The sequence below is a fragment of the Schistocerca gregaria genome, chromosome 5, assembly GCF_023897955.1.
Source record: "Schistocerca gregaria isolate iqSchGreg1 chromosome 5, iqSchGreg1.2, whole genome shotgun sequence".
Classification (NCBI taxonomy): domain Eukaryota; kingdom Metazoa; phylum Arthropoda; class Insecta; order Orthoptera; family Acrididae; genus Schistocerca; species Schistocerca gregaria.
Window position 1 is genome coordinate 128,934,359 of NC_064924.1, and position 26,545 is coordinate 128,960,903.

Sequence of the window (26,545 nt, forward strand, 5' to 3'; positions counted from 1 at the left end):
TCAATCATCCAGACTGTTGCCCCTGCAACTACTGAAAAGGCTGCTGCCCCTCTTCAGGAACCACACGTTTGTCTGGCATTTTTGCATCTTTGGAATTATGAGACAAAAAATTAAATAATAAAATACATTCAAACGCAGTTTTAATTGCACAAAATTTAAAAAATTCTATTTCAAATTTTCTTCACTGTTCTACATTTGGTATTTATCAGATTTTGGAGCTTTAGAGGGAAGATCCTGATGCTGAAAGACATAAAAGTGAGTGCAGCTCATTTCATAATGAAAAACATGTTTTACTATTGCCTTAACTGTTGGTACTTTTAATCCATTTCGTTCCCCAGTTCACTGGGGATTTGTGGTAGAGAAACTTCTTTCCACATTAGCACTGTGGTCTGGAATACTGAAGGTGAAGTTGCATGGATTTAGTAACTGTGAATGCTGCTCTAAATGTCTAAGTGTCCACACACCATTTCTCCTGACATGATTTACTAGACAAATTATCACTATTTCTGCTGAGTTGTGATACAGTGACAGGGTTGACAAAACATAACTGGTCAGACAATGCGCTATTCTCTACTGATAATCCTTTAGCTTGCAGAAATATTAATTCATGTCACTTCATTCCAAATAGGCTCTGAGTCCAAGAACATCCATTTGAAAAAGTGAAATTCTTTCAAGTTCATTGGCCTTTTTTTCTTGTTTATTTAATAATCCACATGTTTCATAAAACTGTTGAACACCAGAATGAAATGTTGGAATATCCCCAGCTGATGCAACATCCATTTTCTCAAGATAAATATCACCTTGTGTGGTGCAAATTTGTCCTCTTTACACCATCCTATCACTCCGACATCTTGTAAAATTGCAGCTACTTGTACAAGACTGCTATCTGCTTTCTTGAGTTTAAGTATTTCACTCAGAAATACATACATTGACAGTGTAAAAATGATAAATAAGGCTTAGTCAGCACATTCTGAAACTGAGTTGTCAGCAATTTAGGTACTTTTTTTCTTCTGAGAGGAAGAATGACTTAAGAACATGATACAATTTCAGTACTTTCTCTACTGTAACAAAGAAAGATATCCACCCTGTTTTTGTATGTGAAGACAATGCGTGATACACTCTGTCAATTAGCTCTCTTAATTCTTTACGATGCTCCACCTGTACTGTGTATAAGAAGAAGAAATTTAAAAGTTTAGTCACAAATGTTTCCAGTCAGCACTCATCAAGTTGGTACCTGCCTTTGTAGCATTATGTAATTTGTGTGTGGAGCATCTAACACCTACAAGATTTTCGTTTACTTCACCTATCAATTTTGCTGACAAATTGTTTGTACCACTCACTGTACTCCTCCACAATTAGTGTTGGTACTGTCACCAGAAAATGATATGCTCTTAATTTTATCAATTTTGTTTTCCTCTAAGGTAATGATGCAAAATGTACGTATTACAGAGACAGTTTTATTTGACATAGAAGTTAATTTACATAAGTTCACTTTTTGATGTAAAATACTGAACAATTAGTGAAAATATTTTCTTGTCTTCTTGATTACTAGAGTCTGTAGCTATAGCAAAATAATGGATCTTGGAAAGATCATCGCATATTTGTTTCACAGTGTCACATTAACACTGATCTCACAATTGTTGTTTACTTTTGTTCTCGCCAGTGTCACAATTTCTGCTGCTTCAGAACCATTAAAAAGTTTGGAGTTTAGCCTAAAAGTACAATCCTCTGATCTCAAAGACATGTGATGTTCAATGGTATGGTAGCACATTGCTAGTTCTGCTGCTGTTGCTAATTTGCCCTGATTAAATGAATATGAAACAAAATAGAAAATTTTTTTAAGTGTTTGTAGAGTACACATTTGATTCACACTTTATGTCAGCTAGAGGATCCTTACTATTTGCTCTTCCCACATGTGTAACAGAAACATAACGTTTCCAAATTACACTTCCTACTTCATAATCACTTCCTTCATTTTATGAAGTACCGGTCTTCTGAATATTTCCTCCCTCACATTTTATGTTCACTTGGAACAATCAAGGATTTTGATAAAAAATTAACTGCAATACGACTTGGCAGAGAAATAGAAAACCATGCTGCTGCAAAACTTAAAGTCAACTGAGGGTCAAAAATGGAAACTGAGCAGAATTACGATAGACTAATACTCCTTGAATGATTCAGTCAGCTATGATAGTAAAAAATTCCATTTCTAGGCTAACAGAGTTGAAATAAAATGACAATATTATGAAAAGGATACATTACTCTCACCACACAGCAGAGTTGTTAAGTTGCAGATAGGAACAACAAAAAGACTGTTAACAATAAATAAGTTTTCAGCCAAAAGGCTTCCTTCCAAATTAGGCACCACACACACACACACACACACACACACACACACACACACACAACTACTGTCTCTGGCTGTTGAGGCCAAACTGTTGAAATAGAAATATAGATGTATGCAAGAATTTGGAGAAAAAATACACAGTATGAAAATATTTCTCTGAAGTCTGGAACAAACTGCTGCCCCAAAGTATTTTTGAGGACATCAATTTCTTGAATCTGAAACTGGAAAACTGGGACATCTAGCAACTGCACATGGGAAGAACAACTGAAGTTGCTCACATCTGTCCATGACGCTGTGAACAGATGTTCAAACAAACGAATATTGACATATACCAAAAGATATGATGTATTCTGGGTGCTTTTTGTTTTATGGGCATTAGGCCATGGTACTAGCCATATTTCTGTGCTTAGCATTTCATCTCTTAATGCTGCACACATCATCAGAGGCTATACAGATTCAGAGAGCAGTTTCAAACTTGAATAAGCTCAACAATCTGAACTGGGTTTGCTCATAAATTTCTGAATTCTGCAGATGGAAACTCTCCCTGAAAATATCCTTCGTTCCTGTAACCCTCCCACCCACCTCTCCTCAACCTCCACTAGTCTCAATCTTCCATCTGCCTCTATATCCTTCCCTGTCCCCACTCCATCCTCACACATACCTTCTGTTCCCCAGCACAGATTTTTAGCCAAGAAGTTAAGAATATATTAAAATGTTTTGAAACTGTGTGGATAATAGGTATATATTTCCCACCTGCAATGAGCAGGACAGTTACAGCCACTGTACAACCTGACAAGCTGCACACATGATGTGTGTTCTCAGGGTGACTATCATGCCTTTTAATGGCCGTGAGACACTGGGCAGACACATCTTGTGCGCCTCTCTGGTTTAGGCAACAATTCTGGGGGTGACCGTCTACACTGGTACTACTGCTGCCTACACTGATAAGCATTTCAAAATGCAATCACCTGTTATGAGCAGCCACTGGTCACCTTCAGACTACAGAACTGTTGCATTGTCAACAATATTAGGATTGTTGCATTGTCAAGCTATTATTTCCAAAACAGTGGAAATCAGGCTTAAAATAACCCCAGGAAAGTGGAGCAACTTGACACGTAGCTGTGAATCCAGCATACAGGTAGTACAGTATTAGAAGCAAGGAGGAATGGTAAATATTACTTCATGAACATTTTTGAATTAATCCTCTGCAAATTAGCTTGATGTAACATGCAGGAAAAACAACATTTTTTACTCTCTGCTATACAGGATACGGCTTTATCAGTAACTATGCTGCGTGAGATATAGCCTATAGGGGAAATGAATTTTTGAAAATTTGACAGTCTTGACTGATAATATGTTTTCTTTAAATTAGTTTTTTGAGGCAGACAGTTGCTGCAGCTCCTCCGAGGAATTTTTAAACAGTTAACTGTAAATAATAGAAGACCACTCACAATGATGAAGGTGGAAAGGATACTTATATGTGGGCTCCTTGTAATACTTATTTATCTTGTAAAAAATAAGCACTGCGACTTTAGTTAGTATAATTTCATGTTCCAAATACATATCTATATGAGGTTTCTTCCTGCAATAATAATGCCTTACCTTTCACTTCAATCATATTCAAAAATCCATATAAAGTTGATTTTTTAACTCTGTTACTGTTTTTCACACTAGTTTCAATTGCTTGAACTGTATTTGAAATTTCAGTACTGGGATCCAATGGCATTGACTTATTCTTCTCCACTGACTGCTGTCTTGAAAAAGAAAGAGAAATACCAATATTGTAAAATAGCAAATAAAAAGAAACAAAATACTGTTACATTATCCAATAACAGAGCAACCATCCAACACAAAACATGTTACATTATAAAAGGAAATACAAAATGAAAACTTTAATTTCAACTGTCGAGACTTCCATAGCTAATTAGCCTATTGTACCGCCATATGAAGATCACAAATGTAACAAACCATGATCGAAATTTATACCAATCGGTAGTATAGCAATAAGTGAATGTGTGTTAAATAGTTCACAAAACGGCAAAGTAAAAGAAATTCCCATTTATGCCAAAAGTACACACCACCTTCATTAAAACCATTAGTTGTTTATCCCATCTGCATTACTACATTTGACAAGATGTCTATCACAAAACTCAGTCCTACAACTGGACATGGACTATTGTTTGAAAACACATTTCTTTCCATATAACTCAAATTACTGGAACTTACAAAGTATGAGGCAGTGGATTCAACTCTCAAAATTTCAACAACACCACTGGCAGCACCTTCAATGTGACACAGGAAAGGAAGCTGGTAGTGCTGTGACATTAGGACGAGAAAATTACACTTCCTGATTACTGGCCCCAACTGTTTGGGGTGTAACCAGCCACTGGTGAATGGCTATTACACAAGGGAACAGAAACCTGACGACTGATGTATGACTGTGGTTTCATCTGACAGCGTGTAAACAGTTGAAGCAGTTGCCTAGTTCATTTTCTGTGCAAATGAGATGAACACCTAGGAGCATGAAAACAGCATGTTGAAAAACCAATTGAAACTAAGTTTACTGTTAGTAGCTGCAATTTATTTTATTTCCACCCTGTGTTTCAGAAGTTTAAACCTCCATGATAATGAGGATTTATGTGAACTAATTACATCTACCCATTGTGTGTATGACTTTAAGGTAAATAAAATAGAAAGAAACTTCCACATGGGAAAAATATATTAAAAACAAAGATTCCAAGACTTACCAAGCAGGAAAGCGCCGGCAGACAGGCACAATGAACAAAACACACAAACACACACACACAGAATTACTAGCTTTCGCAACCGATGGTTGCTTCTTCAGGAAGGAGAGGTAAAGACGAAAGGATGTGGGTTTTAAGGGAGAGGGTAAGGAGTCATTCCAATCCCGGGAGCGGAAAGACTTCCCTTAGGGGGAAAAAAAGGACAGGTGTACACTCGCGCGCGCGCGCGCGCGCGCACACACACACACACACACACACACACACACACACACACACACACACACACACACACACACACACACATATATATATATATATATCCATCCGCACATAAATGATTGGTGTATGTGCGGATGGATGTGTGTGTGTGTGTGTGTGTGTGTGTGTGTGTGTGTGTGTGTGTGTGTGTGTGTGTGCGAGCGCGCGAGTGTACACCTGTCCTTTTTTTCCCCCTAAGGGAAGTGTTTCCGCTTCCAGGATTGGAATGACTCCTTACCCTCTCCCTTAAAACCCACATCCTTTCGTCTTTCCCTCTCCTTCCTGAAGAAGCAACCATCGGTTGCGAAAGCTAGTAATTCTGTGTGTGTGTGTTTGTGTGTTTTGTTCATTGTGCCTGTCTGCCGGCGCTTTCCCGCTTGGTATGACTTTAAGGTAACCTGTAGCAATGCATCTAGTGGCCACAGGCTCATTCTTCTGGTCAGCAGGGTGCCATATTTGTTTACTTTCGAATATATTGTGTAAACATGACAGAAAAAGTTGCCTTTGAGCACTGGATATTGTCCCACAGACTACCCCACAGACGACCCCACATACTTACAACATATATGTAGTTATTAATTCAAATAAACTGACCTGATAATGTAAGTTTAAACATCTGAAAGGTGCAGTAAAAATAAAATAAATTGTGAGCAGTAGCAGTACACTTGAAGTTTCAAATCATCTCAATTACAGAAACAGTAAGGTCTAACCTAAGATATGTGTATTTATGAAGTTAAATGATTGTTTTATTGCTTTTCTGCTAATTGAGTCCACTTGGTTTGTTTATGTTCCTGTACTTAAATGATTCACAGAAGCAAGAATGCTAGATCTTCTGAATCACTGAAATAAGATCACATCAAAATATCACTTCAGGTGGAAGCTGACCCTTCAGGCTTGGCGAATAGGAAGTATTAATTCAGAAATAATTTAAATTAATCTGTGTCAATGTTAACAAAAATTACAATATGAGAGAGAGAAATTTTGCATATTACAGAGAGTTTTCGGTGCACAAACTATATTACTAAAAAGCCAAGCTATAGTTCCATTCATCACTAGGCATCTGTTTCAAAAAAACTCCCTGAACACTTAATAGTTATCTGAGTAAGCACGGGAAGTAGTTTCCAACACAAGTGAAGCTGTTTTGAAGTTAGTGATACTGACATCTTAAATTCAGTCACACTGTTAGAGAAGGAGGTAAAAAACAGCAGCAGCTTTTTTTGAGCTATACGCCATGCACAATCCTGCATGGGTTAAACACTAATGGTGAATTACAATGAAAATGATGATCATTCTAATGAGCAACATGCTCACAAGTTGCTCTTTCCATGTCAGCATTATGTGTAATACAATCAATCCTTCACAGTAAAGAATGGGTTATCTCAAGGTGCTGTAGTGCTTCCAGCACTATCCAATTAGTACATCAGTGGTTTGACTCAAGCGACTAGTGTCAAATTCAGCTCTGTGGGTGACCTAGCAGTAACTGGTCATACTACCATGTCAGAGTGTCTTCAGATCCATTTATGTGCATACCACAAAAACAATATAACAACAAGATAACAACTCAGCATCAGTTCTTGACAGCACAAGGTAAAACATAACTATCTTAGTATAAACCAGTACCATTCCCTAACCTACAAATAATATACGGGCAGCATCAGCTAGAAACTAAAGAATACAAGATAATGAAATATCAGTCACCAAAAGCAGTTAAACATGAGAGCACGAAAACAGCAGAGGAAAAATTGTCAAAAGATTCAAGCACTCTGGCACAACATTTTCTAAGCATAGGAATGAGCGTCCACAAAAGAATAACTTCCAAGGCCTAACAGAAAATATCCAGACCTTTTTTTCCCCTAGAATTGAGCAAATAAAAAATTTAAAACATATTTTTTTAAAAAAAACAACACTTCTATGAATTGTGTAGTTAAAACATTAGCAATATCCAGTATGAATTTTCACTCTACAGCAGAGAGTGTAGTGATGTGAAAATCCTGGCAGATGATAACTGTTTGCTAGGGACCTTAACATGAGCCCTTGCCTATCACTTGCGAAAGGCAAAGTTCTTGGATCTGAGTCCTGGTCCAGCACACACTGTTTATCTCCCAGTAAGTTTCATGAGCAATATCCTTTTCAATAAAAATAAGGGTATTACAAAAGTGTGACTGAGGTAAGGCTGTAAGATAAAACACAAGAGTATTTATTTGGGCATAAAAATGTTGATAGTTTATCCTGCAATATTCAATTCTCAGAAGTGACAAACTTGTATTTATCAAACAATGGAAAATACAGGATGGAATGTAACAATATTCCAAGAACTAAAGTTGCTACTCACCATTTAGCGGAGGTGCTGAGTCGCAGATAGGCACAACAAAAAGATTTTCACACTTAAAGCTTTCAGCCAATGGCCTTTGTCAACAAAACACACACACACACACACACACACACACACACACACACACAAACACAGTCTCTCTCTCTCTCTCTCTCTCTCTCTCTCTCTCTCTCTCTCTCTCTCTCTCTCTCTGTCATGCAAACACAATCCACACATACGACTGCCGTTTCAGGCAACTGAAACCACACTCAGTTGCCTGAGACTGCAGTCATGTGTGTGTGTGTGTGTGTGTGTGTGTGTGTGTGTGTGTGTGTGTGTGTGCACGCGCACACACATTGTTGACAAAGGCCATTGGCCGAAAGCTTTAAGTGAGAAAATCTTTTTGTTGTAACTATCTGTGACTCAGAATCTCTGCTATATGGTGAGTAGCAACTACCCTTCTCAGAATATTGTTACAAACTTATATTTATGTCACTGAAAGCACACTGTTCCTCCTCTACAATGAGTCAGCTATGGGAAATCATACAACATATGATGAAGACAAATAATGGTGACAATACTAACACTGCCAGCAATATCAGTAGTAAGATATACAGCCTTAAATGTGTTGGATATTTCAATTCAGCGGGAGCTACAGGAAATTTGATGATGAGAGGGATTTACTTTAATTACCTTCAAAAAACAAGACAGGAATTTTTTACTCTTCTGAAATGTTTCCAAACAAAGGGTGCTTTATATTTCACCTGGATTACATCATCAATTCTGCAACACAAGGCATCAATGTTATTAAGTCAAAGGAGATGTGGGGCCTGGCAACTCTGGATAGGCAGTTCTTCATGAAAATATCACCTTGTCCAGCCACCAGCATCTTTGTAGGTAGTGGTGGGATATCCACAGTCTTATCATACATCAAATGGAGACCTGACTCATCATCTTTGATATGTATGATTTCAACCTGGCTGCCTGAACTGGAATAGACTACAGACTGCTATAAGGACTATTTATTGCTGTGTTGGTGACAACTTTGTGAGGACTTTGAAATTTCTGGTTTCATTCTTCCACCATCAAGTTTGCTCATTCATGTCGACCCATCTCGTTCAGCTTTTTGTGAACTGTAGTTTACTCTGTGGGTGTTTAATTGTACATTAATAAAAGCTGTACACGCTGTTACACAGGAACAAAACAAGTATGTACAAAAATGTATCAAAGTCTTATATATACGATACCATAGGTCATAAGTCACCATTCAACATTTCAAACATTCTGTGGGACCTGTGTTGTCCAACATCTGTCAAAGCTTCAAGAGCCTCTATAAATATATGATGAATCAAATGTCACAGGTGGGACTCCTAATTCTTTAACTTTTGATAGTGATGACAGTGGCTATGATTAAGATTTAAGTTTGTTATAACCTGCATATCAAGAACTTTTATTATTAATTGCTGTTAGTGCAAAGAAACTATTACTTTTACATTACATGTGGCAAGGGCCTTATTGACCATCTCCTACTGTCAACTGCACTGTTTGTCCATTTGGTGTTGATGTTCATCCCAGCTGTGTCGTCCCAGACGTTATTCCACCACCTCGCCTTCCTCTTCCTCTCGTTCCATCTATTGTTCCGCAGAATGCTGTTTCGGGATACTCTATTCCCCATCATTCTCATTATAAGGCCTGTCCACTTCAACCTTCTCTTCTTTGGCACTTTTATGATATTACAGTGTTTGTATAGCTCTCTTAATTTTTCATTTTTTCTTATCCTCAACTCCATAGTATTTTCATCATATAGGCCTACAGGTAAACAAATTTTCTGTGGAATGTTTCTTTCAAATATTAAGTTTTTCCTCATCCTTCTTTGTAAATATTAATGCTTCAGATCCATATGATGTTTCCAGGATAATAGCCAATTGATACAAGCAGATTTTAGAGTTAGTACCAAGTGCTCTTTTATTTAAGATTTTGGTAAAACTACAAACTGCTTTCCAGAATGAGATTTTCACTCTGCAGTGGAGTGTGCGCTGATATGAAACTTCCTGGCAGATTAAAACTGTGTGCCCGACTGAGACTCGAACGCGGGATCTTCGCCTTTCGCTGGCAAGTGCTCTACAATCTGAGCCACCGAAGCACAAATCACACCCGGTCCTCACAGCTTTACTTCTGCCAGTATCTCGTCTCCTACTTTCCAACCTTTACAGAAGCTCTACTGCGAACCAGGAGAGCTTCTGCAAAGTTTGGAAGGTAGGAGACAAGATAATGGCAGAAGTAAAGCTGTGAGGACCGGGCGTGAGTCATGCTTCGGGAGCTCAGATGGCAGAGCACTTGCCTGCAAAAGGCAAAGGTCCTGAGTTTGAGTCTCGGTAGCGCACACAATTTTAATCTGCCAGGAAGTTACAAACTGCTTTGTTTGCTGTTGCTAGATGGGCAACTATTTCTATACTTTTTCTGTTGTTGTTATTACATCGATTCTGTAAATGCTTGAAGCAGTCAACTGTCTTTGAAGTGAATCCATCTATGATGCAAATAAAGTGCCAAATCAAAAATTCCAATTTTTGGCAAAACAGAATTTCCTCATACTGCACTTATTAGTGTGGGAGCTAGCAAGGAACAAAAAAGGTGATAAATATTACTTAGGTACACTAAAAAGGCACTGTTGTGTGAAAAACTGCTGTTTTTATTCCGATTATGCCACAAGCTGAAGTAATGAACTTTAATTGGTGCCAATGTTAGGACTTGAACCCATGTCTCTTGCTTACTAGGCAGATGTGCTATCATTACACAAGCCTAGCATTGTGGCTGACATAGCTGCACTGACTATCCTTGTCCAGTGCCCTCCAGAACACAAACTTCAATTCACGCCTCAGGTCGTCTAGATTTTCCCCTTCTTGCATCATCGGTGTTGCCGAGACTCTCTGATATTGGAATCGCAACCTAGCTTTGTACATAATGGGGAAATCCTGTGTATATTTTGGGCATAGGTGATATACTGATCTGATGGAATATACTTTCTTGGAAACATACTAAGTCTCAACTTCGTCTTTGACAGGATAGAACCTAAAGTAAAAAATTAACATTTGTACCAAAGTTGAGACTTGGACATGGTCTCTCACTTACTAGACATATGTGCTTTCCACCACATCACCACTTTTTCTCTTCCCTTCGGTGTATTTTGTCACAAATAGGAATGAGTTACAGATGGATGTTTTGGAACATCATGAATAATATGTTATAGTGGAAATAGGAATGAGCCATCAACTAAAATCATTCTTTTCTGTTTATCTACATGTAAATATGTTGGTGTGAAATGCCAAGAGAAGTTTTTGTGCCAGTCAGTCAGTGGAACCATGTTCTAAGAATAATATGAAGAAACAAATGCAGGAAAAATTACTGCAATTAGCACAAACAGGGAGGAACACATGAGACAGGGACAGTTATTGTTCAGGATTTCATGGCAACTTGTTGATGTATTGCAGCCTGTTGCCTTTTGTCTGAAGATCTTTGGCCAATGTTTGTTTAACATATTTTCTGTCATCTCAACAGCATAAATGGCTAGCATTTTTAAATTTTCACCCTCCATTGCATGAACAATGAACACAAGTGGCTGGCAAAACACCAGAAAAATTGTAAAACAAACCCCAGCCAAAGATCCTGTGACAAAAGCCGACATGCAATACAACAACAAAAATTATGATATGTACATGACATATATAGGCTATATTGAAGTGACATTGACTGTGAAAAAAGGAAGGAATGTATGGTGATATTAAATGTCTCTTTACCCTTGTTTTGTATTTGGTTCCAAGTCTGAAATCTGAATTGTTGGAGAAGAACTGTGCCTTGAAACAATATGCATATGAATGTTTTCCTGTGAATAATGTGCTTAAGAGTGCAACTTTCTACACCAAGGGGAATTTTATGTTACAATTTTGGCCTCCACGACATCAAGTCACTTATGCCTATTGCAGTTACAACACTGTGCTCTATGTGGAAGGGAAAACATGGTCCAGCCTCTGGTGCTGCCCAGTAGCCAACCCCTCGATCCAAGCACAGAGATGCTCACTGATAATACACAGCGTGGAGGAGAAAAATGACTAAAAATAATACTGAAGCACACAGAAGGGGAAGAGGAAACAAAATGAAGCTTCACGTATTCGGAGGGTATGTGATGTTACAGCATTTATTAGAAAATCGGAGTCAATGGAAGTGTCCGATTCCACCCATCTGCTTTGACCCATGACATAATGGTATTAACATGAGGTTGAAAAAGAGTTTCGGTGGCTTTTTTTGGTTTCATTCTATAGTAATTGTGATGTTTTGTGTGTTGTATATTTATGGTAGGTCGGTCGTGTTTTAATCGATGTAGTGAATATGGGGTATTTGGGTTTCTGACTTGCTATGATTCTGGTTCCAGTTTTCGCAGTTGTAGATGGTCATTATTTTTTATCGATTGCTGTGGTATAGCTTTTTTATCGATTGCTGTGGTATAGCTCAAGTGAAATGTCCAATTCCTGTGGTTTTAATTGGTATAGCAGAATGTTGCAATTTAAATTTAAGTTATTTGTTTTGGGATGTTACAGTTTTTTTTAATTGTTGCTTATTTAGCTTGTCCCCGCCCTCAACCTCAATTTTCCACAGTTATCCTGTTAGTTTCATTTTATTTTTGGCATGAGATATTATTGTGCCATGTTTATTTTCGGCTGTTTGTTGGTGTGTGTATGTAGTGATGTCATCTTTCTTATTTTGTATACAATGGTGTCATGGGTCAATGCAGATGGGTGGAACTGGATGCTTCTGTAAAGCTGAAAATCAAGTCAAATTTACAAAGATGAGCAATGTCTAGTTGAACAATGGTGTATAATATTGTAACATATGAGGATGTAGAACTTCCATGATGTACTATCTTACTATCAGAGTTCACTCAATCACTACCAGCCATGGGCTGAAGTAATATCCAATGATTCCAAACACAATACTGGCCCATTGGAATAATGGAGACTCACCCCAAGTCACCATTACACTCACCGATGATGGCCATCCAAAGTAGTGTAGAACGGCGATTCATCGCTGAAGACAAAGTGACACAATGCATCAGCAGTTCATGATGTGGAATGGTACCGAATGTTGCAGGGAGTTCATCACTCGTTCTTGGATGGCAGGTCCAGACATGAGGGGGGTTATGATGAGCTTACATGCACAATACAGCTATCCTCCTTTTTAGTAGTAAGACATGGTTGACCAGAACAATGAAGACGAGGCCCATGTCGTCAAGTCATTGGAACACTCTCTCTCCAAATGCAAATCTGGACAATGCACCATTCAACCAGCTGGCCAAATGGAGACACATAATGAGGCTCCTTTCAAACTGTCACCACACGCTGATAATGCTGCCTCAATCGTGTATGTGGCATATCTCTGTTGTTGATTGTAATCACTAAACATACAATGTTGTTCATGCCGCCTACATACCCTACCAAGCCTGGTAACAACTCAGTATTTATATCTATAATCTGCAAACCACCATGAGGTCCATGGCAGAGGGTACATCCCAGTGCACCAGTTATCAGGCTTTCGTCCTGTTCCACTCACATATGGAGTGTGGGAAGAATGATTGTTTGAATGCCTGTGTGTATCCAGTAATTATTCTAATCTTATCCCCATGATCCCTGTGTGAGTGATACATAGGGAGTTGTAGTATATCCCTAGAGCCATCACTTAAAGCTTCGTAAATAGACTTTCTTGGGATAGTTTATGTCTGTCTTCAAGAGTCTGCCATTTCCTTCAGTATCTCTGCAACTCTCTCCCATTGAGTAAACAAATCTGTGACCATTTGTGCTGTCCTTTTGTGCTTGCATTCAATATCCCCTGTTAGCCTCCTCAGTATTCTACCAATAAACGGAAGTCTACCACCTGCTTTAGCCATGACTGAACATGTGTGATAATTCTATTTCAAATCCCTAAAGAGCGTTACACCCAGGTGTTTGTATGACTTAGCCAATTCCAAAATTGACTCATTGATATTACAGTCTCGTGATACTAAGTACATGTCCTTTTTCTTTTTGTGATGTGAACAATTTTACATTTCTGAACATTTAGAGCAAGTTGCCAATCTCTGCACCATGTTGAAATCTTATCAAGATCTGACTGGCTATTTATGCAGCTTCTCTCAGATACTACTTCATTATAGATAACTGCATCACCCACAAAAAGCCTGGTTTTAGTATTAATATTGTCTACAAGGTCACTAATATACACCATGAACAGAGAAGGTCCCAACACACTCATCTGGGGCACACCCAAAGTTACCTGTGCATCTGACATTGACTCTCCATCCTCCCTGCCAAAAAGTCTGCAATCCAGTCACAAATGTCACTTGATACCTCCTATGCACTCTGGTGGAAAATCTACTCATTTACATACCCACCAAAGATACATATGTGTTCAAAGTTACATTGACATCCTACTATGTCTTCTGGTGCTTCAATTTCAATTTCAGACAGTGCACTTATAAAAATAACTGTTCAACAATTACACTTAATTTCTTTGGTCATAAGTAGTTTCATGGTTGATGACATATTATCAGGCACTCGTGATCACTGAAGCTTGACAAGCTGCTATTGTACTACCCAAAATAAACTATTTCAATAACAACCTGACATACTCAACTCACAAGGTCAAATGACTCACTAACAACTTCCAAACATAAACATTACAAGTAAGAGAGCACCACCAAATGCAACAATGCCTTATACTAACGCAACTGGACTCAAAAACACACACACACTATGACTTAATGCCACAATAACATTTCTGGTAAAACAGACAGATGGGATTGCCTATTTTGGTTGAACTGAGCTATGAATTCTGGATATATGAACAATGTTTGAGACCATGGACCATGAGAGTGGTTGAGGAGTATCTTCTCAGGACTGTGCGGTAGACTTGTATTTGTATGTCTGTGTGTGTGTGTAGACGCTTGAAAACAGGTGTCAACATTTCCGCAAAACCCTTCTTACAAAGTTCCTAGAACCAATATTAAGTGGCGAATTTGCTAACGAATCTAATTAGCGCGAAGACGAAATTAGACTAACTGCAACAGAAACAGAGGAGCCGAACTCGAGCGAATGCAACGGGATGAAACCTTGCTATAATATATATTGATCCACTGTGGACATGAGACAGTGGCTGGCCTAATATTTAACAATGGAATTCGTCAAATAGCTTTGCAGTTGAAACGTTATTTTATATTCGCTAACAGTTTTGGCAATTCATTACGCTATCTTCAGGCCCCATATGCATCTGTCAAAAACAAGACTTCTGGACATCCAGAACTACATGACCCGTGCATTACTACCGCAATGAGCTGCCGAAACTGGTAGCTAAAATAAAAAAAAAATGTCTCAATTGCAATGCTGTTCGCAGCGATTTGCATCTCATTTTATATATCTTGATTTGCAAAGTATGCATGTAGATGCATTGTGGAAAATAAATTATATAACCATTATATTACAACAGACCTTCTCACTTACATTAACGTAGACGTCACGTAATTGCGTGACGCTATGTTTTTAATGCAACTGTATATCGGCGGAGTTTGTAGGATTCTGGGATATTCTTGCAATGCTCGCGCTCGTAAGCAACGACCAGTTGCACGATTTGCTATTAATCGTCGCCAAAGCGTCACTCGAAACATCATAACAGAACTGAAATATGAATTCAACGTAAAGCATCTGACCTTTGCTTCTTTTTTATCATTAATTAACAACTACTTTCATTCGTAAACTACACATGACTGTATGTCTGCATCACGTCAGTGTTTACTGTTTACTTTGATGCCGGCGACATCAACGAAGCACGCCTTGCAAGCAAAGCCGCCCGTTTGAGGCCTAGTATCTCTGAAGCAATTCTACATATCAATTATTATCACAAAAATAATGTGTTTTTAAAGTTTATTATAAATTATCATTGTTTTTTCTTAATTTTTAATCCACCTCTGTAGAATTTGCTTAGTTCTACGTTCTTTTTGCTCCTAACTGTGTAATACTGTAATCAAAGATGCTAAGTGTAGTAGTAGATTGTATGTTTTTATAAAGTGCGCGCGTTTTATGATTGTTTACTATTTCTGCAGGATTTAAATTGTGTTGCGATGGATGAAAGTAAAATGGTAAATACTGGTGACAAGAGACCTGAGTGTGTGAAAACACAGTTATTTCGAAGAACCATGGAAAGCATTTTTAAAGGAATTTGCAAGGATATCGAGTAAGCCAACTCAGTGCATATTTCAAACATAGTTCAAGCTTCAACACCTGTTTCATGTTAACTTACCCCAGAATGTTGTACCAACAATATTCGCACTTGTTGCTGCCAGTTTCTATCATTGCTTCAAACTAGAACTCTTTCCTGCCTGCATATGGCTTGTCTGTTTTGTGTGTCCACCAGTCTTGTTTCCACAACGGATAAGTTATTTTCGATATAAAGTACCTATCGTCAATGCTTTGTATTTAATCAGTTTCGCGTAGCTTGTAATCCCTTGACTAGTTTCTTAGATAAACCAGTTGATGTATATCTTAATAATGCCAAATAACGAGAGTCTTAAGTAAAGTCCGGTTACAAGGCAGGTGTTTTGTCATTCGGTGCCAGTATTATGTTAGATCTCCTTGGAGACTTTCTTCCTAAAGAACACGTATTCAGCGCACTTTTGTGATCAAAGTAAGTAACTGTTTTTTTCTGTTCGATGGCACTTAGCTATAATAGCCCAAGATTATCACGTTCCCGGCAGTGTATTTTAGGGCCTACCTTTACATGTTTGGGACATCGTTAATGGAAAATATTTTTTTATACATTTCTACTTATGCCACATTTTGTGAGAACCTTTTCCCAAAGAATGTGTGTTCATTTCCTTACACACGGATAGCGTAGTAATTCATTCGGTATTACAACCTGTGATTATTTCCGTTCGTTGTTTGGAAATGCAGTGTAGACATTTTAGCTCAAGCCGCCTCCGCACCCCCCCCCCCCCCCCATCCCCATGCCTTCCTCCTCAGTTCGTGATTTGATTGATTGATTCATTCGTCCCTCGGATCACTTAAGGTTATACGATGGGTATAGGATAAGACAATCATTATATACAATAAAAGTTATCATAACCGCAATTTACAGTTTAAACAAAAATTACAATTAATAAAGTATAACAGAATGTGTAAACACACTGAGTCATCTGGAATTTCAACACGAATATCTTTAATAGTTACAACTGGAATTTTACGTGGACTAACAGAAATTGATTTAAAGACTTAGATTTTTGTTTCTAGAGATTCGTTAACAAACATAAGCAATGGCATAATAATAGTTATTTTAATTAAACTGTCATTTGTATTGTTGATCGATTTATCTCAGGCCCACTGGATGATAATTACATATGTACATTTTATACTATTTTTACACAACTTTTATTACAGTTATACCAGTACTGAAACTTGGTAGAAAGGAAACCACACTAGATACAGGTAGGCCTACAGAACAAGCATTTTAACAGGGACTCGATGCAAACTACTGGAATAAGTGGCCAATTCATCTACATATACATAGATACTCTGCAAGCCACCCTAAGGTACATGGTGGAGGATACTCTGTACCACTACTTGTCTCTTCCTCTCGTGTTCTGCTCACAAATAGAGCGAGAGAAAAATTACTGTCTATACGCCTCCATATGAGCCCTAATTTCTCGTATCTTACCTTCGCGACATGATCTATGTTGGTGGCAGCAGAATCGTTAGGCAGTTACTTCAAATTCTGGATTCTCTCAGAGTTCCTGAAGCATCTCCATAACACTTACGTGTTGTTCAAACCGACCAGTACCAAATCTAGCAGTCCACCTTTGAATTGCTTCGATGTCTTCCTTCAATCCGATCTGGCATGGATCCCAAGCACTCGAACAGTACTCAAGAATAGGTCACACTAGTGTCCTTTTGCTCTCTCCTTTACAGGTGAACCACTCTTTCCTAAAATTCTCCCAATAAACTGAAGTTGATCAGTTTCCATCCCTACCACAGTTTCCACATTCTTGGTCCTCCACCTATCACTTTGCAATGTTACGCCCATATATTTAAACGACTTGACTGTGTCAAAGTGGATGCTGGTAATACTGAATCTGAACATTACAGGTTTTTCCACATTTCGGGCTAGCTGCCATTCATCACTCCATCTGGAAATTTTGTCTAGGTCATCTTGTAACATCCTACAATCACTCAACTTCAACACCGTATCGTATGTCACGGCATCATCAGCAAACAACCACAGATTGCTCCCCAACCTGTCCGCCAAATCATTTATGTATATATAGAACAACAGCAGTCCTATCTCACTTCCCTGGGGCACTGCTGATAATTCCCTTGTCTCTAATGAACACTCTCTGCCGAGGACAACATACTGAGTTCTGTTATTTAATAAGTCTTTGAGACGCTCCCATAGCTGTGAACTTATTCTATATGCTCGTACCTTCATTAACTGACTGCAATGAGGGACTGTGTCAAATGCTTTCCATAAATCTAGAAATGTGGAATCTACCTGTTGCCCTTCATCCATAGTTCTCATTATATTGTGAGAAAATGGGAAGCAGAGTTTCACATGAGCGATGATTCCTAAAACCATGCTGATTTGTGGACATAAACTTCCTTTCCTCAAGAAAGTTTATTATATTCAAACTGAGAATGTGTTCAAGGATTCTGCATAAAATAGAAGTTAGGGATATTGGTCTGTAATTTTGCGGTCCATTCTTGTACCTCCCTTATATACTAGAGTCACCTGTGCTTTTGCCAATCGCTTGGGACTTTGTGGTGGGTGAGAGATTAACGATAAATGCAAGATAGATAAGCGGCTAATGACGTAGTGTAGTGTTTGTAAAATTGAACTGTGATTCCATCCAGACCTGGTGATTTATTTGTTTTCAAATATCTGTGTTGCTTCTCTATGCAAGGTATGCTTATTTCTATATTATCCATATGGGAGTTTGTCCAACAGTCAAATGATGGTATGTTTGTTTCTCCTGCATGAACGATTTCTTGAACATGAAATTTAAAACTTCGGCCTTCATTTTGCTATCTTCAACTGCATACCAGACTGGTCAACAAAGGACTGAATGGAAGCCTTAGACTCGCTGAGCAATTTTGCATACGATGAGAATTTTCCCAAGTTCTTTGCCAGATCTTTTCCTTAGGTGTGACTGTGGTAGTTATTGTATGCTTTGCGTTTATATCTTTTCACAGACAAGCAAATCTCCACAAACCTTCTCTTGTTGTCATTAGTGCACCCCTTTTGAACCTAAAGTGCAACAGACTCTGCTTTCTCAGCATCTTAACGAATTTCCTTATTAAACCCTGGTGGGTGTTTTCCATCTTGTATCCACTTACTAGGCACGTAACTCTCCAGACCACGATTTACAGTCTGCTTAAACTGTGTCCATAATTCCTTTACATCCATCTTTCTGGTACTAAGTGATGCCAGTTCACTGTCTAAGAAAGATATCAATAACTGCTTCTCTGCTATATCCAGCAGGAACACTCTCCCAGCTTTTTTGGCTTAGTTTCATATCATTATAGCAACTTTCGTAGTTGCTGTCAAGACATCATGATCGCTAATCCCTGTTTCTATACTGACATTGTCGATGAGCTCTGGCCTGCTTGTAGATACAAGATCTAAGATATTTCCATTGTGTGTGGGCAGCCGAACTAACTGCTCAAAACAATTTTCAAAAATTTTTCGCATCACTTGTCAGTCAGTACCCCCCTGCAATGAATCGATAGAGATCCCAGTCTATATCCACCAGGTTAGTCATCTGCACCTAGTATCGCATTATCTTAGTATTTACGCACTATTGACCATAGAATTTTTTTGAATGACTCTAGAACTGCCACAGCGGAATCAGGTAGCCGGTAAAAACATCCAACAATTAACTTAGTTTAGGCCAACACCTCTTATATGCGACCAGACAGCTTCACTGTCACACTTAACATTGACATCAATAGAGAAAATGTTTTTGTCAACAGAAATGAAAACTTCCCCTCCTATGGCCTCTAATCTTTCTTTCCGATATATGTTCCACGAATCACTAAATATGTCAGAGCTTTTCACTTCAGATGTTAGCCAGCTCTCAGTCCCAAGAATAATTGGACCACGAGAACTTTCCTGGAGGGGCAGTAAATTCTGGGACTTTACTACGAATACTTCGACAGTTTACTGATAAAATTGTAACAGTCAAAGTGACTTTATTTTGAAAGCCATTTGACATCCTTTGGTGTGAATCGACTGGCGAATGTTCATTAGAGCAATTCAAACTACCGCCTAGCCTAAAAATTCCTCATGTGCACTCCACAACTACTCTGCTACTGAAGTTGCTTCTTCTTTTGTGTAGTGCACCTCTGACCTACCAAGGGGAGTCCTACAAAATACCCACACGATAACGCAGGTCCAGAAATCTGCAGCCAAGACCATCACAGAGTTGATTTGGTTGAGACCCTCCTTTTGGCTCCAAACCAAAGGACCCAGATCAACTTTGGGAACGATGCTGCAAATTACAAGCTCTGCTTGCACCCTGCAGGTAAGGTCAGGAGTCTTCACCATCTCTGCTAGTTGCCTGTACAGACTGAAGATCACCTCGGAACACATGGAACTGGTGTCATTGGTGCCGACGTGAGCCACAATTTGTAGGCGACTGCAATCTGCATGCTTGATAGAAGACATCAAGGCCACATGCATATTTCTGATGAGGCCCCCAGGCAGACATACCGAGTGCACATTGACTTTCTTTCCAGCCCTTCACACTATCTGCCTAAGGGGCTCCATAATGCACATAACATTGGAGCTCCCAATAACCAGTAAATCCTTCTGCCTGTATGCCTGCTCAGACCATGTGAAGGAATGGCCACCTGTCCACTCACAGGGTGAATGGGTAGATTAGGCGGCCAGTCTCCACATTGGCCCTCCGCATCGAGTGACAGCAAACGCATTACCACCCACCGCTCCCCCTGCCGTGAGGACTGGTCCACCTATTGTGTGCACTAGGACATGCCTCGGAAGCAGAGCCCATGGACAAAACAAGTGGCACCTGAGGTGTCGCATGTGATGCACCAGATTCTCCACCACCATACACCCCAAGGCAGCAGCCTAATGATGACTGACCGTAGCCAACAGCATTTTCAGTGGTTTGCGAACTGTGGCCAGATCATCCTGCATCTACACACGGCATGCACACATCCTACCCGTCCTAACAAGACTTTGTTTCTGTCTGGAAACAAAAATTTGACCCCACTATGTCAGTGCAGATTTCGAAGGTCCAGAGCCATATCTGGGGTCTGCTGTCAGATAGGCCTTTGCACATTGAAGACACCTGGTAGTGTTCTTTCCCAGTATACAAAAGTCATTTGCCACAATGTGGTGACACCTTATCACAGTGTAGCAATCAACATAGATGTGTACATGAAACACCCATTGAGAAGACATGGATATGGACCCAAAATCATGCATGCAGTTTTTCATTTACAAAACCCCAAGTTATGTACTTCTGCAGAACTTGTCTGTCCATTGACACCATTAATCGTGTCTGATTAACCAATGCCCGGAAATGGAAGATTACTTTGCTTTTATGACTGCAGTATGACTAAACTGAGATGGTTACTGCACGTACAGCAGCTCAATACAACTGATATGCAGAAATTAAGTTCCCTGCACTTTCTTGAAAACTTTTCTTTGCTAGAAAATGAACAGGCTCTAGTAAAACTTTACTAATCATTCACTTAACTCAATTAGACTATGGCTGTATTGCTTATAGGTCTGTAGCCCTATGCATCACAGTTGAGTCTGCCTTGTTACTTAAGTGCTCTGCATGAACACTGTCTATTGTCTCCTTGTAGAAGCAGTTATTGTACTCTAAAGACACGCCACCAAGAACTCATAATTAATTGTATGGTTAAGGTTTACTGCATGCCAAAACAATTCTGTTAAACAATGTTTCACCTCAGTCCAAACATAAACTCAAAATCTTGCATGACTATTCTGTCTGTGTCCTTATCACATGCAATACATTCTATTGACTTTTTTTCTTTTATGGTATCCTCTCCTATAGCTGAGGTGACATAAACAGATCTCTTGGCTGTTGCAGTGGGCTGGGTGTGGCCACTTTGTGTACCTGCCTCAACCAACTGTGTAACACAACTTTGGAAACATCTCTTTGGTAGCATCTATGTATTGTTTCAGTTCTATAGAAGATTGTTCTTTCGTTGCAGCCATTTGTGTTTTGCAGTTGAAGGCTAGCAACAGCACTGCTAACTGTCGGACTTAATCATATGCCGAGTCGACTACAGTTTCACTGAAGAGGGTAGGGAGTGACGGGGCACATCTTCTGCCCCAGCTCTTATTTTGGAAGAACTGCTAGTCGCACTCTTCCTCATGTCACTCTAACTTCACCTCTGCACATTCCTCATCTTCTTTTAAGACTATTCTCAGTTCACTGTTTTATGTAAGCCATTCCTTGTGACAATGTCGCAGCTCTTGACCAGACTCTACCTATATTACTCGCAAAACTCTTCGACTTGCCAATGGATTATGAGGATATAGGGCCTAATAATTATGATCTTCAGACTCTTGGAACCCTGTCATCATCATCATCACTTTTATCAGATTATGTGTGAGCACAAACTATTTGTGCTCCTCACATACTAAATGGTCAGGAGGCTTAAGGAACTAGCTTCTGTGAAGTGCGAAAGATCCAGTACTCTGGACAATAATTCTGAATTTAAATTTATCAAAAATTCGAATGAAAGCATTGTAAACCGCTATTTTAACGCAAGGGAATACCATTGCTGTAACACTGAGTTGCCTCGACTGTGTGTCCGTGATACTCTTACAAAATGCCTTCATTATCTACGAGGCAGAGTAGATGTGATTTTCAGAAACCTGAATCAAATGATATGTATTTCACCAGTGAAATTCATCTTTTTCAACTTCCTAAATTACATTGCCCTACATGCAGTCCGCTCTCTGCTGATGTTTTAAGTCTGCTTTTTCAACAACTGAGGTTTTATTGAACAGATATTATGTACAAATGAATCACAGAAAATATAGACCCTGACTTTTCTTGAACAAAATGGAAACAAAGACTTCCATAGGATATCGTGCCAATTAAGTACTGTTGAGGTTCACTGAATAAATCGAACATTGACTTGGTAGGTCATTGTAAGTTTGTTTGATTGGGAAGCACATGAATTCAAACCATTCTCTCAGAGCATGCTCATGCCATTGGTTTGCTCACAGAAGGCAAACAGAAATTTATGGCAGGATTACAAGATCCCTTCTCCATTGAATCTGCCCTGGCTGGTGTGGGAGAGGACAAGGTGTGTGCACCACAGCCTACTGTGAAGGCCAGGTTCATCTCCTGATGCTGCTAGTGGTAGATAAGTTATTGTCCTTCTTCTACTACTTTTTTTTGCTTCTTTTCCTCCTCCTTGCACTGATGGGGGTTGCAGCAAATGTAGCAAGGACTGATAAGGGCTTTCTTGCAAAATGCAGTAGCCTGGTGTGCAATGACAGCTATGATGAGGTGGAAGAGTCATTCTTTGGGTTTTCAAGATGGTGTTTGTTTCTAGTCTCTTGATTCGTCAGGCAGCAGCTGGACCTCCTTGACAGATGGTCCTGTCAGGATGACAGGTGGAGGTCGGAATGACAACAGTTGAAGACTCAGTGACTCGCTGGTTTGACCGACCGATGTTGTGATCACCTGTGTGATCAGATGGGCAGCATTTATGTGTGCCCAAGTAGACCTGTTGTGGCTGCTAAAGTCACTTATGCCACGTGCCAAAGTGCCAACTGGCTTTGTTAAACATCTGCGCAGTAGAGCACAAGCAGACAGCGACACTCAATGAAGGCCATGGTTTAAACGCTGCATAAGCATATTGTCACGAGTGGCCCAGTTTAGCATGTGAAGCCCATCTCTAGGTTTGTGGGCCGGCCAGTGTGGCTGTGCGGTTCTAGGCGCTTCAGACTAGAACCGCGTGACTGTTACGTTCGCAGCTTCGAATCCTGCCTCGGGCATGGATGTGTGTGAGGTCCTTAGGTTAGTTAGGTTTAAGTAGTTCTAAGTTCTGGGGGACTGATGACCACAGATGTTAAGTCCCATAGTGCTCAGAGCCATTTGAACCATTTCTCTAGGTTTGTGCCTTTATAAAAGGGCCTGCAGGGGCTCCGATCTTGGAATGGTGTTGGCTCTTATAGGGATAAAAAGGAGATAAATGCAGAATTTATAGGAGCAGATCTCAACTTTTTTTTCTTCAATTTGTGGCATAAATATTGTCATGCCATTAGACACAGGGTAAAAAGGAAGTATAGTAGCATGCTGAATTCCATTTTGGGAGCAAGTTTTAAGACACTTTGAAATAAACTGTAACAAGAGTTTCTGGGGCTCCTTCAATAGAAATGGGGTTGTGATAGCAACAGTAGTATTTTACATTGTGGTCTGTTGCATTTTTATAATATATGGGAAATAATGATGTGTATCTGCAAAAATCACGCTGTGGCTCCATCAATATGGCCCGCAAAATCCACATACTGTTCATTTAATTTAAAATCGTGCAAAATAAGAAAATTTTGTTACCTCAGTTCATAGATGTTCATCAAAAATTGATGTAAGTGAGTTACAATTTTTCCTCTATTTTTAGGATCAAAGTGACAGTCCATTTTGGAATGTGGGTCATTTTCACAAACTGGTATCATTAGAAAAGAGATTAAAAGTTGGTAACCAAAGTAACTTTATCCGAGTGGCATGATGGTAGCAATGGAATTCATAAGTTGCAGTAATAATACTTTGTTTATTAACCACAGGTAATTCTGTACAGCTTTAGAGGACACTGGAGAATACAAGTGAAAAGTCTGTCTTGACATTGTGTAGAGAGTGACCACTATGACAAAGTCCACAATTGTCAAAAGTGGTGATGAACTGGGAGATACAGTGGATGATCAGTGGCACCGTACCATGAGGCCGTGAACCAGCAGCTGATGGTCTCGGTGAAGGCAGGAGGTGCCACTGTCTGATGGATAGCAGCAGCGGCATGTGTTGTAGTCTGAAGCGTAGGCTCAAAGCAGCTGATGGTCAGTCTGGAGACTGGAGTGGAAATGGTTGCCAAGAGGCTGAGTAACAGCTTAAATACCAGTCAGCGTTGAAATATAGGTGTGGCGTCACATGGACACATGACTGTGAGGCTGCAAATAGGTGCAGCTGCAGCACTGATTACAGCAAACTGCATGCCACATCAGGATCAGCACGGCTTGCCGCTCCAGGCGCTGTGGTGACTTCAGGAGGTTTAGCGATAAACAGCCTTGCAAATCTTTTGTTGACAACGTTCCAAAGTAAAGCAGGAGCCTTGCCTGGCCCTCAGTACACATTTGTAAGTGTGGTGGATGAATATGCAGTTGTCTGCCACTGCATATAGTTCAGTTTTATTCAGTTTGGTGTCACTGGAAAAGTAAAAGTATCAACTCTGATATCAAAGTATTAAAATGCTGGAATCATGGATACTAGTATTTACAAATCTATAAAGAAAGTTGTTTCTAAAGATCTTGCAAATTTTAGGAACTGTTTTTTTTTCTTTTTTTTACAAAATCACAAGTTTTGCTATCTTAATTTTTGTTTCACGCAATGCCAATTATCATAACTTTCAAGAACAACAAAATTAGAAGGATATTTGTTCTGCTTAATGTTTTAAAACTCATCATCATCAGTTTTCTGCCAAAAGGCAGTTTTCACATGATAGTTCTTCAGCTGTCCGGTCTTCTGCCATCCTCTTCAGGCCTGCATAATTTCCTCTTCCTTTTATGTCATCTATCATCTTGTATCTCCTTCTTCCTCTCAGTCTCCTCCCACAAACCAATCCTTCCAAAGCATTTGCTAGCAAGCACTTCCTTCTCAATGAATGTCCCAACCAGTTCTTTTTCCTTCCTCTTACAACCTTCAGCAGACATTGTCTCTGACCAACCCTTTCCAATACTCTTTCCTTACTCACTCTTTCCATCCAGCTTATTCTCTCCGTTCTCCTCCAAATCCACATCTCAAATGCTTCTAACCTTTTTTCATCCTCATGTCTCAGCGTCCACATTTCTGCCCCATATAGTGCCACACTCCAGACAAAACATTTGCCAAGCCTATTCCTTAGACTTTTATCTAATTTGCCACATAAGTGTCTCCCCTTTCTGTTGAATGCCTCCTTCGCTATGGCAATTCGAGTTTTTGCCTCCTGGTGACATCTCAAGTCTTCAGATATTGTGCTTCCAAGATATTTCAATGCACTTACTTGGTTAATGGTAGATTGTCCTATTTTAGTATTAGACAGTCTGTGTCTTGTGCTGATGACCATACTCTGTTTTTGCTGTGTTTATTTGCATCCCATATTTCACACAAGCTTCATTCAGATTTTGCAGCATGTTATTCACTATCTGCTCACTTTTTGCCACTAATACCATGTCATTGGCAAATCTTATACCCCCTCAGGGGCTCAGCATTCATTGGCTGAGTACGGGCTTTGCGACCCTGAGGTTCTTGAGGTGGGGACTGGTTAGTGCCACCAGTCCTCTGTCACCGTGCAGCGCAGCGGTGGAATGTTGTGTGTTTCGGAGAACGGGGGTCTTGGCTTCACCCCCTGGACTGCGAGGAAGGTACCCACCTCTATAAAAAAAGAACCTCGACCTCAGGGTGTGCTGTGAGCTGAGGAGGTGAATGGCTGTTGGGGTGAAACAATCTTAAGCGAGCAACCTCTGGGGCACCTGCCACGCCCCAGTTGAATCAGGCTTGCTCAGGTATGCAGGGCTCTGCCTGGGTCGACAGTTGTTTCC

The 26,545-nt window shown here is 39.6% G+C and overlaps 2 protein-coding genes across 3 annotated transcripts in view; one reads left to right on the forward strand and one right to left on the reverse strand.

Annotated features, from left to right (window-relative positions):
* LOC126271854 (leucine-rich PPR motif-containing protein, mitochondrial-like) overlaps nucleotides 1-15,553 on the reverse strand; it is a 155,168-nt gene extending 139,615 nt beyond the window's left edge. The window contains exons 1-3 of one of the 2 annotated variants that reach the window (XM_049974188.1): nucleotides 15,466-15,553; nucleotides 15,202-15,375; nucleotides 3,950-4,101 (exon numbers count right to left, since the gene is read on the reverse strand). In XM_049974188.1, coding sequence (XP_049830145.1) covers nucleotides 3,950-4,101; nucleotides 15,202-15,368 — 319 coding nt within the window. In that variant the 5' untranslated portion in view covers nucleotides 15,369-15,375; nucleotides 15,466-15,553. Of the gene's footprint in view, nucleotides 1-3,949; nucleotides 4,102-15,201; nucleotides 15,376-15,465 lie in introns of those variants that run through there. The other variant, XM_049974189.1, reaches the window with a different exon arrangement.
* Nucleotides 15,554-15,719: 166 nt separating this feature from the next.
* LOC126271855 (uncharacterized) overlaps nucleotides 15,720-26,545 on the forward strand; it is a 49,855-nt gene continuing 39,029 nt past the window's right edge. Inside the window, exon 1 of the mRNA XM_049974190.1 lies at nucleotides 15,720-15,931. Coding sequence (XP_049830147.1) covers nucleotides 15,819-15,931 — 113 coding nt within the window. The 5' untranslated portion in view covers nucleotides 15,720-15,818. The remainder of the gene's footprint in view (nucleotides 15,932-26,545) is intronic.